Source organism: Hippoglossus hippoglossus, chromosome 24, assembly GCF_009819705.1.
Source record: "Hippoglossus hippoglossus isolate fHipHip1 chromosome 24, fHipHip1.pri, whole genome shotgun sequence".
Taxonomy (NCBI): Eukaryota; Metazoa; Chordata; class Actinopteri; order Pleuronectiformes; family Pleuronectidae; genus Hippoglossus; species Hippoglossus hippoglossus.
This window is the reverse complement of record NC_047174.1, coordinates 14,464,320-14,482,145: the sequence shown is the minus strand read 5'-3', so window position 1 is coordinate 14,482,145 and position 17,826 is coordinate 14,464,320. Positions and strand designations below refer to the sequence as shown.

Here is a 17,826-nt window from a genome sequence, read left to right as displayed (position 1 = left end):
TTATGTCTTGGAATAATGTAAAACAGCTTCCCTGGTTCCCTCTGTCTCTGTTCCTGTCTCCGTCTCTCTGGTTTCCCAGTGCACCTTTGAAATGAAGCCATGGCAGTGGCGGTGGCAGTAGTAAGTCTGGCTGAGCGTGCCGAGGGCCCCCGGCCCGCCTCGACGTCCCCGTCCAAAGACAATGTTGGTGCAGACGGAACGGCGGACCAGAGATGACACCGCGGAACGTGCTTCCTACACAGCTCAACTATTTCATAAAAGTTTAAATGAGCAGTGACACCGCTAAACGTTCTTGGAGAATTAAGAGCAAACTCAGTGGTGGCCCTTTCTATTGGAATGGAAAGTCAGCAGAGAGGAACCTCTAATACAAACACACAGAGAGTTCTTCTTCTCCCTCATAGACAAGTTGAAAATCTGTGATTGTGCAAATTCATTTCAAACATCGGACTCCCACTCACACACAAGTTGTCCTCTGCCTCACTGTGAAGTCCACTCTCAGCGTTAGTGCACGGGAAGTCTCAAGTTTCCACATCGCACTTCTGTAAACTGTAAATTGGACCACGTTGGCTTCCCATGGTGATGTCACGAGTTATTCCACACTTACACTTTTAAGTCTTAAACTGTTTTTAGGAAAGAAACACAGAAACTTTCCCCTTCAATCAAAGGAACATAAAAAAACAACCTTCTAGTGTCAAACTCTGCACATAAGCTCTTTAAAGCCAAACCCAGTGGACAGAAAACGAGGTGGATGATCTCGACCCACATATTCCACACTAAACCAAATCATTTGGTGGAGAGACGAGATGAAGAGGAAAAAATAAGTTACAAAATTCCTATTTTATTCTTAAAATAAACAAAAATGTACAATCACAATGCCAATTTCACTCACTGTTGTCAGGTCTGTTTGTCCCTTAAAAAAAACAACAAAAAACAAAATCAATGATGATCTTTGATGAAACGTACCAGCAAAGTCTAATGGCGTCTCCATTAGACTCAGATTCCTGACAAGCGTTCATGAGAGAAGAAGCATAACGAGAGACAACAACAAGAAGACTTTACATACGAGCCTGGATATCATACATGGTGATCATTAAATAATACAAGATCTCTGGTGTTTGCAACATTACACCAAAGGAAAGGAAAGGAAAGGATGAGCGTCTTAGTTTCTGAGGTGGAAGAAAAAAACAACACAAATAAAAAAGCACATGAGGACAGAATGGGACGTCAGTGCTGCGGTGGCATGTAAACAGTTTTTAAAAGACCATTTCCTGTTAAAATTTGGAAAGAATCCACGACAAATGTGCAGTTACTATGGAGACACTGGATAAATGTGTAACTGGAAAATAAAGCTGTAAAATCACAACAATCTAAAAGGTTTTTATTTGCTTTCTTATGCTTCACCGTACCAGCAAAAATACTTTTCGTTTTGGGCTGCAGCAGTCGGGGAAATGTAGTGTGACATGTTCAATTCCATTAAGTGAGTTCAGAACATCCTCTGCAGAGACGGGGAAAGAGGCACTGCGTGCAAACCTTCAATGAAAAGCTTGAAGTCTGATCCTTGGACAGGGCCATGTTTTTCTCAGCTTTTTCAAATTGGGTTATTATATTACCTATATGCACTGAATATCAGATTGCATGAAAGGAAAAAAAAATAGCTTTTCTTTTTTTAAACAAATACCAACTGCCTTGTGAGATCAGATTCTGGTCCAATGTAAATGGCTTGTTTGGCCAAGTGTTATCCATTCTGCGTGTGTGTGTGTGTGTGTGTGTGTGCGACTCCAGTGGCATTATATCGGCAGAGAGCACCAAAAACCACGAGCCCCGCTGGCAGCCGGCCACAAGTGCTGCTAGAAATAAAACAAGAAATAAGTGCTTTATGAAACAAACATACACAAGTCTCCCATATTTTTCGGTTACCAGTTTGCTGCCAGCAGCTGCATCCAATCACCTCGGTTTTTGCACGTTTTCCTTTTAGAAAAAAAAATATCTCACACAGTAATTTCAGATTGGAAAATATCAGACCTCCCACTCGTCCTGGTGCCACGGAGAGTTTCGATTGTGACACTGGTTGGTTGGTGAGGTTTGTACAAATGTTATTTGGGTAAATCATGTCAACAAAAGCTAAAACACTGGAATAAATAAACGCCTGAAGGAATGTCACAGTCTCTTTAGTCTTCAACTGTGATGTCTCCTTTTCAATCTTAAAGACGGAGAGAGGAGGACAAAGTACCCATGTGTGTCACACACTAAGACAGACTTTTTCAAAGCCATCTCCTGCACATGATATGAAAGCGATAATAGACTTGGCGTGTGTCTCCCTGCGATCTCGACCGATCACCCGAGGATTTCTCCCGTCCTGAGGAGTTCATGTATCACAAACTAACCGAGCCTTACAAAGTCTGACCTGCTGCCTCGGAGCGCACCGCCAGACATGGGGCTGCAATCATCGTCTTCAGGCTCCGTGGCAAATTGTGCATAAAAGCACCGTTTCTTCTTTGGATAAGAAAATACATATGTATGTGAGTGCATGTCAGACTAGACAAACTACAGAAACCAAGCAGACTTTCCCCCAATGGATAATTATTTTCCCCCCATTGAAGCGCTCTTTTATGGTATGTTGCCAAGAGGCACAATACGAGTTATTGCTCAATAAATACCGAAGGTTTAATTCTGAGCCAAATGTGTGTCAACGCCTAGCGAGGATGTCGGGCTCTTAACGTGCTGAGCAGTTAAACTGAAAGTAACACCAGAAGAAACATGTTGCAATACTCTTTGGAAATTACATTTCATATTTGAAACAATTTAAATCTTTGGGTACTACAAAACAATTAGACCTCTCACTCTCTTAAATTACCTATCAAAAGAAAGAAAAAAATCGTTTTAACTTAATCATATAGATGCATCAAAAATATTCAGATTACACTTCTTTGCCTCAAGTTTCAAATACAATACATAATTTATGGCTTTATAAGTTAAAACTAAGAAAACGCCTTAATCTACATCGCTTCACCCACAATATACAAGTTAAATTAATTGATTTAAAGCAAATTTACTGTCCATACCACTTAAGGTAACATATGTGTTACTCTCATCACTTGCTACTCAGTGCGTAACTTGCATCTTGATATTGTCGTAGTACAAAAACATGCTCTGCAAAAAGCCTTATTGAAATACAAACACTATACAAAAAAAGGCAGTCTCCTACAAATATTGTTGAAGCATCCCTTAGCTTGTGGATTATAAGAAAAGTGAAATAATGTCTTATCCACTGGGGCCTAGTAAACCAAAACTGTCTTTCTCATTATTGCTGTGAGAATGACTCCCTTTGTAGTGCCTTGGTCAAAACACATTCCAGGAAGACAAGTTCGTACAAGTTTGGTCTTTTTTGTCTCTTTTTTATCTCAACCTTAATTTCCAAGCAAAAGGTAGAGATAGCTGATGAGAGCTCAAAAATCCCCTTTTGAATAAAAAAAGGTTTTGTGCTTTCAAACCATGACCTCAGCTGACTTCCAGTCTCCGCCCCCTGATCTTCTTCAATATGGCCTCCAGACGGCTTCATCCATGCGGCCTCCGGAGTTGAGAACCGTCGGGGAGTTGCTGTGGCTCCCGTCGCCGTCCACGCCTCCCTCCGTCTGGCTGGGCAGGTTGGGGTTCACCAGGGAGGTGCCCGTGGAGGCGCTAGTGCAAGGCGGGATCATGCGGGAGGGTGAGCGATCCCCGCCAGGAACCATAGAGAACTGGTAGGAGCCGGACGAGGCCCCGTAGTAGAGATATGGCGTGCTGCTGGTCTGAAAGGGTCCGCTCTGGCTCTGGGTGGAGCCCGGGTAAGGAGGGGGAAGGTAGGTGTGGTAGTGGGTGCTGCCCAGCGACATGGCGGAGGTGACCGGCGGGGTGTAGGTGAAGGTACCCGGGTAGTGCATCCGAGGGCTGGGGAACCGAGTCTCTGTGAGGGAGGACAGGCCCGGGAACTGACGCTCAAACTGACCAGGGAAGGGGCTCAGGTCGGAGGAACCTAAAGACACAGACACACACACACAACATGAATCACTTTCTGACATGAGCAGATATTATTATGAAAGCCTAAATCATTACACTCCTTCACACCAGGTTGTCAGTTTGGATTATGTGATATGTGGCTTTGGACTGTCTCACTATTTAGCACTTTGTCTTGTAGAGTAATTGAATTGAACAAATAAGTCCCTTGATAAATGAAGCGTTAGTTAACTGAATTGTGCGTAATCAGATATTTCAAGTCAGATATGTGTATCAACCAATTTGGATTGTGTCATGGATTTTGTGGCCACACTTATGAAACAGTATTGCCCCATAAATTTTGTTATATCCCTCAACTTCTGGGCTGTGGCTCACTTCATCTCAGGATTGTTGATAACAAACATCAGCAAAGTCCCACGCATGCATATGCTTTAATGTTTACACCTCTGCATATATGTTTGTGTGTGTGTGTGTTGGTGCATGTTTATGTGTATCTATATGACTCTTTATGCATGCAAACACACACTCGGTCGTGCAAACAGAGTGTGTGTGCGTGGGTGGGTGTGTGTGTGTGGGTGGGGTGTGTGTGTGTGTGTGAATACTGTATGCACATAAAAAAGCAGTTGGGATGAATCAGGAGCTGCACATGTGGAAACACTTTGAGCAAGAAACAGTTTCCATGAGATCCATAATGAGGCAGGGCTGAGCTCTGATGTGGCTCCTCTCCTCGCCTCCCATCGGCTCCAGCGTGTGTGTGTATGTGTGTGGGACCGTGTGCACGAACTTGTGCGAGCGTGCGCGTGCGAGAGAGAGCGAGCCGAGAGGGAGCCGCTCCATCTCACCCTCCGTTCCCTCTCTGCGCCTCATCCCTTTAAAAAATATCCCAAAAACCACTAACTGGCTGCGGCGAGCTTCGCGCTGGGCGCAGAGTTTAAGGAGAATAGGAGTCCCCCCTCCCACCACCACCACCACCACCCGCTCCCTCCCTCGCGTCTCCTCTCAGCGGTTTAGTCCAGCCATGGCGCTCTTATCATAAATCACCAGGCGTCTTCCGTGTCACCATGTCTGCTGCGAGAGGACAAGGGGGGGGCGGCGGGGAAGAGGAGGAGGGTAGTGTTTATGTGCAGGGGAGGAATTGTGAGGCCGGTTTGTCGCTAGCGTCAGATAGCATATGCTGCCAATTAGGGCCCTTTAAACTTCCTCTTTCCACAAGATCCGTTTGATTCGGATAGAAATAGTAGGTGATTGTCTCTGCTGCTGATCTCAGACGTGAGCGCCGCTGCTCGATAGACTCCCGACTGCTGCGTTTACCATTCGGACCCTTGTGATGATGAGCCAGGTTCAATTGTATCAATCGAAATGAAACCAGAAGTGAAGCATTGTCTAAATATTTGGGAGGATTTTGCAAGGTTTGGAGCATCACCTCCAAATGAGGTGTCTGAACTTTTGCAACTGCTTCTTAGCAAATGTCATCTGTGTGTGCGTGGAGGGGGCGGAATGCTGTTTGCACTGGAGCATCCATATCAGCTTCTGCTCATGCTTGTCGGTATGTTCTGTGGCTGGATACTGTTACTGTGCAGCCTGGCGAGGTGTCAACATGATCTGCGGAGATCTGAGAGCCTCAGTCACATCACTTAGGAGGCATTAAGCGCTCGAGGTGTGCGAGCGGGTGAGGGCGGGAGGCGAGGTTTTGGCCTGTGCTTATGCGTGTGCACGTGTCGCTTTGAGAACAAAGCCCAGTGCTCGCGAGATGAAAGCTGAAGGGGGAATACGGGGCTAATCAAAGCTGACAAGGCAGCTGGCTGGATTTTAAACCCTCTCTAATGCAGAGTCACACGGCCGCGTCGCGTAATCACTCACCCTCGCTCGGGGCGCATGCACGCACCCACACACACCCACACACACACCCACACACACCCACACACACAGAGGGTGTAGTTACAAGGAAACAGAAGGAAAAAAAAGTCGAGCAGGAAAGAAAGCTCACATGGCAGTGAGTCAAACAGGTGTACGGGGGAGAAACTTGTCTGGCGGCACGTAAGGATTGTAAAGGAGGTTTCACATTGGGGGGAAAAACAGAGACAAATTGGAACACAGATGCCGCTGTTATGGCACAACAGATGACTGGCTAATGCAATTACCCAGAATGCCTTGTGAGAGTTCTGTATTGCTATAAAGACACTTTATTTGTCAGTCACGAGCCTGTTATTATCCCTGGGCCTGTTATTACCCATACTCCTCTGGGATCAAAGGCTTGGAACGAGGAAAAAAGGAAACAATCGTTCTTTTCCCCCACTTTAAAGAAAAAGCGCCATCCAAAGCAATCCGCTCGCTGTAAGACACTCGCGCTCTGACGACACGCTTCATTCCCTGCGTTCAATTAAGAAAGAGATAGTTTTTGTTTAAGTTTCTGCTTGTGAGTGTGAAAATGACCAGTGAGAGCGTCTTTCTCTCCCCGATTACAGATGTCTTTCCCCTATATTTAATAAAGAGCATGGTCCTTTAATTTGAGAGCAGGACTTTCGCGTTTAGATTTTGTAACGCCCACTCAAAACCCCAAATAGCCCCTCCTTGTGCTCGAACTGTTCGTTTGCAAAATGTTGTTGCTTGGACAGATTTCCTACACTTTTCTTATGCGTTTGGATTTTTCGGTCAAAATTCCCCAACCAATAGAACGCCAGGTGTAGTGATGACGAATGAAATCATCCTGCCCTCGTTGTTGGTGCATTAGCTTTACTTCTTCGAGAGTCCCGTACGGGCGGTTACTTTAAGCAGGTTCATACAAAAGCTTTATTATTACACCGGCTTCCCGTCGGAAGTAAGGCGAAATGAACACACAACGTGGCATTGTCCCTCCATTGCTTCAGTAAACAAGTGTTATCTGGATTATTTAAGATTATTATTGAGATTCTTTGCAGATGAGACAGTCATAACAGGACAAGCCTGGCTTCACACAGTGGCAGAGAGGTGGTTCTACCTGGCAACCGTCGAGACACGTCGCTGATGGCAGGCAGGCCTGTGCCTCGGCTGGAGGAGAGGGGGGCGGTTGAGTGGACTGAGGGGGAAGCCATGGGACTCAGGTAGGACGGATACGTCTGTTCATATGACCAGGGAGGAGAGGACTGGGACTGACGAGGGTCTGATGGGGAGAAAAGGAGCGAGGGAGGAAAAGGAGAGGAAAAAGAGCCCAGAAAGGGAAAAAAACAGACAGGAAAAGAGAGAAAGAATAATTACCAGTGGCCCTTCATCATTGTTGTCTTTGCTAAACCATGGAGCAAATTGACAATAAGACACACAACAATTGCAGACATTATTAGTGTCCCTGTTTGTACGTGCTTGTGTTCGGAGGTAAGTATCAGTTGGGCGTGTTATGCAACATCCTCTGTAATAACACATAATGTTTACTTTTGAAGAGAAGATCTTCCTGTTTGCCTTATAAAACATTGTGCTTGCAGCTGAGGCACAGAGAGCCTCGCTGGCACACACCCAGGGTGTAAACACGCCGGCAGACTACCATGAAAATAACCATCATGCACACTTCAGCGACGTGTCTGTACTGCGGCAGGGTATTGTGAAGACTGATGGATATTGCAATATATGTGAGGTATTTTTAAGTGCTATGATGATGCAATGGACTCATTGGTAGTGATTGAATGTCTGCGATTTCGTCGTCTGACTCACTGGATGTGCACTGTGGGTACAGGCCTGCCGTTGGATATTTCAAGTGAGGATGCTTGCTGTAATTGTTCTTGAACACAGTTCTTGCAATCACACAGTTGACATTCGTTTTTTTTTTTACTGTTTTGGTGTTTAGTTTTCTTTGCAGGGTTAATAAACCAAAACAAGTTCCCCCTGACGCTATTTTGCAGGAGCACAGTCGATGCAGCTCATCATTGGCTTGTTGTTTTACGGTGTTTTTTTATCCTACTGGAGAATAATAACAGGAGCAGCCAGACCATTCTACAGCGCTGACACAGCACTGTGGAGATGGTGATTCAGTGATTCCCGGTCAGGGGTAATTATAGCCCAGGAGGTGCTTCTGCAGTTGTCAGTGGGCATATGGAAAGAGCTCAACTGAAAGTTACTTTCAGACATGCACTGTGCTCCAGATAATCTCCTGACATTCTCCGAAGGGGCTGTATGTGAGAAAACAAATGTCGGAGTGAGAGCCTCCAGACTTTCCAGAGTTTCTCCTGCCAGCCCCCTAGTTTTTTAGAGATCATTATTACTTTATATTCAGTAAAGTAAAATAAAGTAAAGTAAAATATAATAAAATAGCTACTTTAAATAAATGAATAGTTGATATGATATAGGCAGTGAAAAGGGCCAAAAGATAAATGGCTAAAGTAGACAGCTAAAACTAATAGATAAATAAGTTATTTAAAACAGCTTAACATACATTTTTGAACTACAATTGATATCTAAATTAATGAATAAAACTGCTAAAATGGTTCTCTAAAAGTACTTTTTAATAGTTAGTGAAAGACGATTTTAAAATGAAAGGGGGGGATGAATAGGGCAGTTGAAATAGCTGAATATAATGAATATAGAGCAGAAAAAGTTATTTAAATGAAATGTAAAATTGGAGTAATCGATCATTGTTAAGCATCCAGCTTCTGCCACTCCACGAAGGCGTAAATGAGACGGAGCCGTGGTCGTAAGTCTGACAAAAACATTTTGGGAATCACTCCTCTAATTCATAAATCTGCTCTTGGATCTAAAGTTTCCCCTCAGAACATCTTAACCTGAAAAACAGTTGACTCACATGGAATTACTGCACAATCCAGTGCATAATACTCTCCACTCACCACTCACCACTGCTAAGCTGCTTAACCATCCCGCAAATGATCCGCTAAGTAACACTACAAAGCCACGCCAGAGAGTAACTAAGGGACTAAATGACGACCTGTGACGAGCCTGCAGAAGTGCGGGCGGTCTGGTAACGTCCTGAGCCACGGCAGGTGGTGTTACCTTCGAGGATGTAATTGATAGTGAGTGATGGAGTAGAGAAAGATAGACGATCTTAGAGGCGATGTAACACGCCGCGGAGGGCGTTTCTGTGGCAGAAACCGCTGGGATGTACCCGATGGCTCCAGTTGGGGTTTGATATTTCACCTCCCACACAGCAAATGCTTTTGATTGTGACTCAGCTTGTTACTCAACCTGCTGGATTATTCCATAAAACCGTTTGGGACACCAACGGCATTTGGCTCCAATATTCCAATATTAACCAGATTAAAGATCAAGAGTTTAAATAGGACTACCATGTAAGCAGCATTTTCTGATGAACTTGTGATGTACATTGTAGATGTTCCACCTTCTTATTGAATTCTTAAACAATGTTAGCATGTGTGTAGTTTGGGTGAAAAACATAAAATGTTTTAAAAAAGCTCTCATTCTTAAATGCAAACATAAAATATAGACCAATTTCAAATCCTTAGCATCTGCAAAGGTTGTGCAGCAAAAGGATTTTGTATTTTAAACTTATTTCAATGACACACGGCACTAGAGTCAGTGTTGACCCCTAATAACGTAATCTCAGAGGTTGGAGTTCACAGAACAATGAGCTAATAGACTCAACAGTGTGGATGCTTGCTGTTATGGTTCTAGAACCCAGTCCGCTCACCTGTTATCTGCGTCTGACCCTGCGGGTTGAAGGAGTTGGGCCCTGTGTTGAGATTTGGCCGAGGGCCCTGATTGGGCACGGTGACCCTCACCCTCATCCTCTCCAGCTCACTGAGGCGGTCGGAGAAGAGGCCCGCCTTGGGAGGGTCCTCGAGCTTTTGACGATGCCCTGCAGACACAAAAAACAAGTTCTTCATTAGAGGAGAAAGTCACCGACGGGAGCCGGGCTGTAATAAAACACAAGGTGTTATTAGATTTATTAGACATCAGTGTTTACATTGTTATTACTTATGTGAAGTTGCATGCAAAACATCATTTATCTGACTGATGACACTCAACTCTGGGTGATTAATGATCACAGTTTGTCAGCTGTCTCAGCCAACAGCTCGTCAGTTATACTTTCTAATGTGCTTTTAATGACTCAGGCCTTCTGTGTGCCATACCTCACTTTGTAAACACAAGCTCAACAAAGACCAGCTTTTGGGAGTGGGATGCTACATCCTCCTAATTAACAAAGACTTGAATCTAATATCATCTTGTATGAGGGAAAAAGAGAGAGTTAAGAGAGATGGATCCCAAGAGTGAGAAATTGCATGTACGCAGGTTTTAACCTGAGGCTTCTTCCTCAGGTAAACACAAGCTCTCACGCCATTCCCCAATTATCCCCACAGGAGTCGTAACTTATGCCAAATGTATTTTACTTGTTCTTTTCCTGCATTCCTCTGCTGATCATTTTACACCCTTTATATCCCTGATTCTATTCTAATCAGCCTTTCAGGGCCATAACTCGATTACAGTACACAGAGATCGTGCAGCCTTGTCTTATAATGGGAACCAACGCGAAACCTGCCGATGGGCCCAGGTGTAGACAGTAGTTTTTCAAAGGTGGAGTTAACACAGAGGCCTGTGCACACACGCCGTGACTGTGTCAGTGTGTCTGTCTGATCTCGCACTGGTTTCTCTGTAAAGGTGGTAAAGTACATATCAAACAGAGGTAGAGCAGAAACTCCTGATGTGCTTGGCACAGCTCCAGCTGGCTCGGGCAAAAACAACGAGCTTCTTCAGAATCCTGCTCAACCTGTCTGGGCTGGGAACAAAGGCCTGGCACTACACCTATAGAGCAAGGGTGGGTGTTATGGACAGAGCGGGAGACGGAAAGGAAAATGGAGAGAAGAGGAGAGGAGAGGGAGGGGAGAAATCATCATTTGCTTTACTGAGGCATCATTATAAAGACCACAGAAAGCTGCTCAGTGTGGGTCCTTGTGGGCTAATAGTTTAACATGTGTATAATAACCTCCTTCCCCAGCTGGGGAGCTTTGCTAGATGCCTCCCTCTCTGTTTCTGCATATTTCCTGTCACTTTCACTGTCAAATAAAAACTAGAAGGGCACTCAGAGAGTACATTACTCCCCCAAGGCCTAACAGTCCCCTGATGAAACCACATTTCAATTCATTAGATCTGGATGTTCATTTGCATCAAATTGAACACACACACATCAGTCCCCTAAACATACATGATTTTTTTCATCATGATCCACGAATTATTCTCTGATAAATCTATGAAAATATTGAAAAACAACCTATCCGACAATGGTAAATAAAGTGGGAAAAAATCCTGTATCCGCCCCCTGATCCTGTCCATAGATTTTGCATCATCCTGCTTAAAAAACAAACAAGTAAACGCTAATAAAACATAATCTCCTTGGAGGTTATGACACAAAAAAAGTCATTTAAAATCCGCCTCATCTTCTTCAGCGAAGCAATTTTCCACGACTGCAACATGTCAGCCCCAGAAATGCTTTTATAAACCATATGACTCTTCACAACAACTCAATTTATTCTGGAACAAATGTTTGGAATTTTAATAGCAAATACCGCTGCTGTGAAATGAGACATGAGAGTGGCGGCAGTGAGAAATCAGCCGGTGACAGACCACGATTTTTTATTGCGATGACGTTACTGGATTGGCATCATCCAGTTGAAAATAAACAGGCCATCTCATCATCTGCTCCTTAACATAGCCGCTCTGGAACCTAAAATAATATCGGCTACTCGAAAACCCCTCCTCATTGAGGACTTTATAACAAAATTCATGTCCATATTTCATTAATAATATTTCTCCATCCTTCCTGAGAATAATTTGTACCTCTCGCTGGCATTTATCATCTCTCTGCACAAGCTGTGCCCAGTCAATCATAGCGTTTCCATTTTCAACAGACCGAATTTCTATTCTAAAAAAGCCTCGGGACACAGTGCGGGCTTTGTGCGCGGGCCGTCTCCTAGTGATGGGAATAAATAGCGATGGGAGGCCGAGGGGAGATGAGGGGAGACGGACACGGGGGGGGGAGGAGCGGCACATGGAGAGGAAGAGACCCTGATGACCAGTAAATTAAGAGCTCTAGATGGGTCAGGAGACACGGGCTCTGTGAAGAGTGCTGAGCACAGAGAACAGCGAATGGTGAAACAGTTAGAGAGCGTTTGACGCGTTGGAGGAAGATCCTGAAAATACAGACAGACATTAACCTGTATATTTAAAAAGATGAAGACGATTCCGATGCCCACAACAAGTCAAATTTAATGTCACAGTGTCACTAACTCTCAGCTTCCACCCTGGACGATCATTCCGTCAAACACACCTATGGATGCAACCGTGTTGTTTCTCCTTAAGGAATGCAGCATGTCAACCACCACATTAAGGACCACTTTACACTGCAAACAGCTCGACCTCAACTCCATTAGTTTAGCAGGCCCTGACAGTAAATACAGTTTTTCATGGCTTAATTACACCTTTTAAATGACAACTGTTGCCAAACACAAGACGTCTCAGCTGTTTTATCGGAACCTTAGCAGGGTGGAGGAACGAGCCGGGGGTATTTAAAGGAGCGGGAAAAGGCGGATGATTTCACTGCCGTAGGGAAAGTCCCTGAGATTCCCATCATCCCTGTGAAAACAGCGGAGATTTTTGATAGCGCCTGCCACTTCCCTGCCCAGCCAGCGGCCGGAAACATGGACAGATTCAGACCAGATGTGAGCACACACACACACACACACACACACACACACACACACACACACACACACACACACACACACCCATGAATAGATGCAAACACAAGTCTGCACATGCAATCATGCACATTTGCACATATGGATGGTGCATATTCATGTGCGCACACACCCACATACACACTGACTTATAAAAGATTAACCATGATTAGATAACACCTCTGTCGATGGTATCTGTAATCACACAGTTGCTCGCTGATCCTGGAACAGTATTATTTCAGCTGTCCAAGATACATATGTCTGGATTCAACTCAGCCCTGCTGATCTGATAACAGTTAGTAAGAGCAAGTAGGCAAACAGACTATAAGTCTTGTGCAATTAATGGCAGCATTAGATTGGATCTGAGCCTGAGCGCAGACGTCTTTGATGGATGGTTAACTGCTGCTTCATATGTCCCAGTTCAAAATATTCCTCAAACAACCCAGTTTCTTAATCTATTGGACGGCTCGTGTTTGGGATCATACATGTCAAGGGTAACTGGTTCCAAGGGCTAAAACGTCTAAAGGAACTGTTTGACATTTTGTGAAATATGCTAATTCACTCTCTTGCCAAGCGTTAGATGAGAAGATTAGAAAAATATGAAACTGCAGGGGGGAAACAGCTCTCCTGGCTTTGCCTAAAGATAATAAAATTCATTTTATGTGCAGATTAAACAAACATACACAATGTGTTGATTAGTGAGGTTTAGAGGTGGTTGTAGGAGGATTTAGTTCCTTTTAGTCAGAGCCAGACAAGCTGTTTCCATTCTTTAACATCTCAGAGATACAGCTTCATATTTACCGTACGCTCACCAAGAAGATGTTTCCACAATGTCGACCTACTTCTTTTAAGTACCGCCTCCCCCCCATCGACACATCAAGTTTCAGCTAACGTCGCAGACACGTCAATGGGAAATTCTCCTGCCTGTTGCCTGACTAAGTAACACGTGAGGAAAATGCGGAGTGCCAGAAAATCCTGTATAAATGGGATAATTTATAAATTTTGTGTCACGTCATGCCCTCGAAGCCCTTCAGGCTGGTTTATGATCACTGGGTGAGCTCAAATGAGTGTATCTTTGGGGCTGATTCAGAAAAACCCCCGTGCTCATGGAGCCTGAGTTGAATCAGCCAGTCTGTGTTTGTATGCGTATGTGTGTGTGTGTGTCAGTCATCTAACGGTGGAGCAGCCAGTAAAGTCGATGAATGAATGCACTGGGTCCATATTTCACTTTTTTATTCGGGAGCCCTCACAGTGGTCATGTTGTTTTTTGCGAACGGTCAGAAACAATGAATTATTTCAGGTGGCAATCTGAAGCTGGCAGAATCCGTCTCGAGAGGAAAAGGGCATGAGTTGGTGACAGCCAGACGCCCGTCTACCATGGGGGTCTGGTAAGAGAGAGGAGAGCGAGAGAGGGAAGAAAATAATAGAAACAGAAATGGAAAAAAAATGAGAAAGAGAGAGAGAGATGGGAGAGGAGGCATGGGAGATGAGGCAGCAAGCGAAGGAGAGAAGGAGAAAGAGGGAGCCAGGCTGTCGTGGAGCGCTGCCAGCCGTCTGTGTGGTCCATGCGTTCCAGCCTGGAGGAAGCAAGCCAGGCGAGGGAAGGGCGCGCACACACACACACACACACACACACACACACAGCTATTCTCAAAGGTGATACATTTATTGAAAGAAAAAATACTTTGTATTCACACATTTGTATCATATTGTCTATAGTTTAAAGGGCACACACACACACACAGTCGTGTGTGTGGTTTTCAGACAGTGTCCCTCTGCACCTCTCCGCTCACATTTAAGTGTTTTGATTCAGAACAGGGAAGAACAAATCCCTCAGAGATGTTTTCGTTGGAGCTCAGAGTCGACCAATCAGAGCCAACTCCTTTCTTAACCTTTATCTCTTTTTATACATTATGTTCATTATGCATCATATTCACTTCCTGCTTCTCTTCCTCGTTCTTTATTCATTCGTGTCTCGCTCTCTCTCTCTCTCTCTCTCTCTCTCTCTCCCTCCCTCCCTGCCTCCCACTGAATGATTTTGTGTTTTGCGTTGTCGAGGCCTTGGCACCTCTTCAAGGAACTTCATGAGACATTCAACTGACTGACTGCCTCTGGAAAAGCCTGAAGTCTTTTTTTTCCTCTTCTTTCTTTTCCCCCCTTCCTCCCTCCCTCCCTTCGTCTTTTCATTCCTTTTCCTCCTGATGTTTGGGTGAGTTTTATTTGTCCGGGTCCCATTGTTAAAAGCTGCTTCGAGCAAGGCAGCAGCAGATAGGTGGGTGTGTGTCTGTGTGTGTATGTCTGTGACGGACAAAAGACTACTGACTCTTCTAAAATCCCCTTTAATTACCATTGATGCCGTACAAAAGCATATTCTATTTTTTGGACAGACTGCTGGAGGCAGTAGCTGACAAGGCATGATAATCCACAGACATAAAGTGACTCATATTACTGTACATAATTCAAGAAAATGAAATGATAGCTATCTGACATCATCTAAATATTGTTGAAGAATGTAATTAGCATCCGTGCGGATCTTAGCATTTAGTTTTGAGCATAAATGTCCTTTGTAAGAAATAAAGCATGGGCCTTACAGCAGGTAATTGCACCCTACGAGTGCTTGTAACAGCCTTTGTGTGTGATGACAATGTTCAACGGCCCTTTTGGTGATGATAGACATGTTAATGGGAGGATCTCACTTACTCATACTATTTCTTGCCTGGCAGTATGATGGCAGTCTTATTTCAGGAGTTTTAATAGGGTGCTGCCTGGCAACCACTCCAATAAAGTTGCTTAGGTGTGTGGGTGTATGTCTGAGTGCATGCAGTGGAAACATGCATCATCCTCTTCTGCCGATTTAATTTGTGGTGTACCTCAAGGCTCTGCTTTAGACGCACTATTGTTTTCTCTTTAAATGGGGACGTTATTGTCAAATATAATATTAATCCATGGGACTCTTTGGCTTTGTCTTGATTCAGATCTTACTTAAGAGGTCTTACATGGTTCATGTTAATGCAGATGACACCCAAATGTATGTATCAATAACTCCTTGAATTAATGGGGATTTTCTCACTCTCATTGACTGCCTTACTGAGATTAAGTGCTAGATGTCCAAAACCTTTCTTCAGCAAAAACTAAAGATAATCTTATCCACTTTTCCAAACTTCACTCACTACATACACTCATGACAACCTTGGCTGTCACTGCTAAAGTCAAGAAGGTTGTATAGTCCTTCTTTTCTCAATTTTTTGGGATCAAAAAACAGATCTCTTTTCTCCTCTACAGACCTGGAGAAAAGTTTCCACTTTTTATCCCATTAAAACTACTAATTGTTTGAGAAAATTGCTGATCACATTTGGGGTTAAATTAGGTCTAGGACTCAAAATACAACTTTCAACTTCTAACACTTTGTGAGCTGGTCCACTGCCTGAGGTCCTCTGGTGAGGTTCTCCTGGCTGTTCAAAGGTCCAGGTAAGTTACAAGACTTGACGGAGCTTTTGCTGAGTGGGCTCCACAGCTTTGAAATTCCTCACTGACACAACTTAAGACTTGCTGCCTGCACAAAGTCACTATGCATGCATTTTCAAGCTGAACATTTCTTGCCTGCTATTAGCCATCGTATTTTCTTGGTCAATTTTACATTTCATTTCATTTTTTTTGGTACAAATGTGCGCTAGTATAGAGATCTGCATAAGAAATGATTGTGTGTACGTGTACGTATGAGTATGTGTGTGTGCAAATGGGTTTCTTAAACCACTAATATTGTCTACAGACCTGTGAGTAACCAGGGCCTCTTCACCAGACTTGTTAACACCCTGACCAAAACCGAAACAAAACACGACCCCTTTCCTGAGTCCAGAACCCCCCAGACCCAGCAGCTTTAAACACCAGAGACCATGCCTGACCGCTAACCTTCACCACTGACAGACAACACACACACGACCCAGAATTATGCAAAGTAACCACTGCAATATGCAGCAGCAAGACACAGTACATGTGACGCCATAATGTTTTTTGTCACCTCCTATGTTTGTCTGTCAACAATTAACTATAATGAGAACAGTGGGTTTGGACAGAAAGCCTTGTATATTGTGTTAATACAGCTCAGCTATTATCGCTCAGGAAGTTTGTCTCAGCTGGCTGCAGCCACCTTTAGGAGCAGCTGAAAGGAGACAGAACCACCTATAAAAGCATATTGGTTTAAGCAACCACTCCCTGTCTATTAGTTTAAAATGACATTTAATGAGGCCTATTAGTTTTGCTCCAAATCAGCAGTGTGGCTACACTAGACACTAGACTAATGACATCAATAACACACACACACACAGTCTCTGAAATGTTATGTGTCTGCACACATGCAGACACAGGCGCTGGGCGACAGAAATACATGCGTCGGCAATCATATCTTCATGAGCAAACAGACATGCACATGCCTACATGCATGAACACACACGCACACGTCTACAAACACACTTGTTGAGTTGTTGGTGCAGTGGCGAACCACAGGGTAACCAAGAGCTGTCAAGCGATTAAGCACAATGTGAACCACAGAAACCGAGTTAGCCTCCTGCTAATAGCACAGTGGCCAGAGGGACCTGACTAACCACTTACCATACTCACACACACACACACACACAAACACACACACACACACACACACACACACACACACACACACACACACACACACACACACACACACACACACACACACACACACACACACACAGGAAAATCATACCACAGATCTTTAAACTAGGCCTCACTGATATTCGTCACTCTAACCACCCAATTAATTAGTTAAAGCTCGATGCCACAGTTCAGAGATATGAGCCCCCTTCATTCATGGGTGGTCCATCTTTATTCCCCCTCTTATATTAGATGAGGAACCCCTGGGGGAAATGACATCCCTCAGGAAGACTCATATGGCTACCATAAGTCTTATCAAACACATATACACAAAATGTCCTTCCTGAACGAGGCACCGCAACCACGCGAGTCATTAACAGGGAGCAAAAGTGTCAGAAAACACTCAACAAAAACAGAGAGTGGTGATTTATTTGAGCTTTTCACACCGATCTGCAGCCCAAATTGAAATCCAGTGTTATTGTCAGTGTATTTTCCACAAACAACACAGTGTTTTTACAGCGCAGGGCCACAGAGTGCC

The 17,826-nt window shown here is 44.1% G+C and overlaps 1 protein-coding gene across 4 annotated transcripts in view; it reads right to left on the bottom strand.

The window, feature by feature from the left end:
* Window positions 1–818: 818 nt before the first annotated feature.
* runx2b (RUNX family transcription factor 2b) overlaps window positions 819–17,826 on the bottom strand; it is a 41,636-nt gene continuing 24,628 nt past the window's right edge. For 3 of the 4 annotated variants that reach the window (XM_034579582.1, XM_034579581.1, XM_034579583.1), the window contains 3 exons: window positions 9,620–9,787; window positions 6,971–7,132; window positions 819–4,012 (listed from right to left, as the gene is read on the bottom strand). In XM_034579582.1, the coding sequence (XP_034435473.1) occupies window positions 3,534–4,012; window positions 6,971–7,132; window positions 9,620–9,787 (809 nt within the window). In that variant the 3' untranslated portion in view covers window positions 819–3,533. The remainder of the gene's footprint in view (window positions 4,013–6,970; window positions 7,133–9,619; window positions 9,788–17,826) is intronic. The other variant, XM_034579584.1, reaches the window with a different exon arrangement.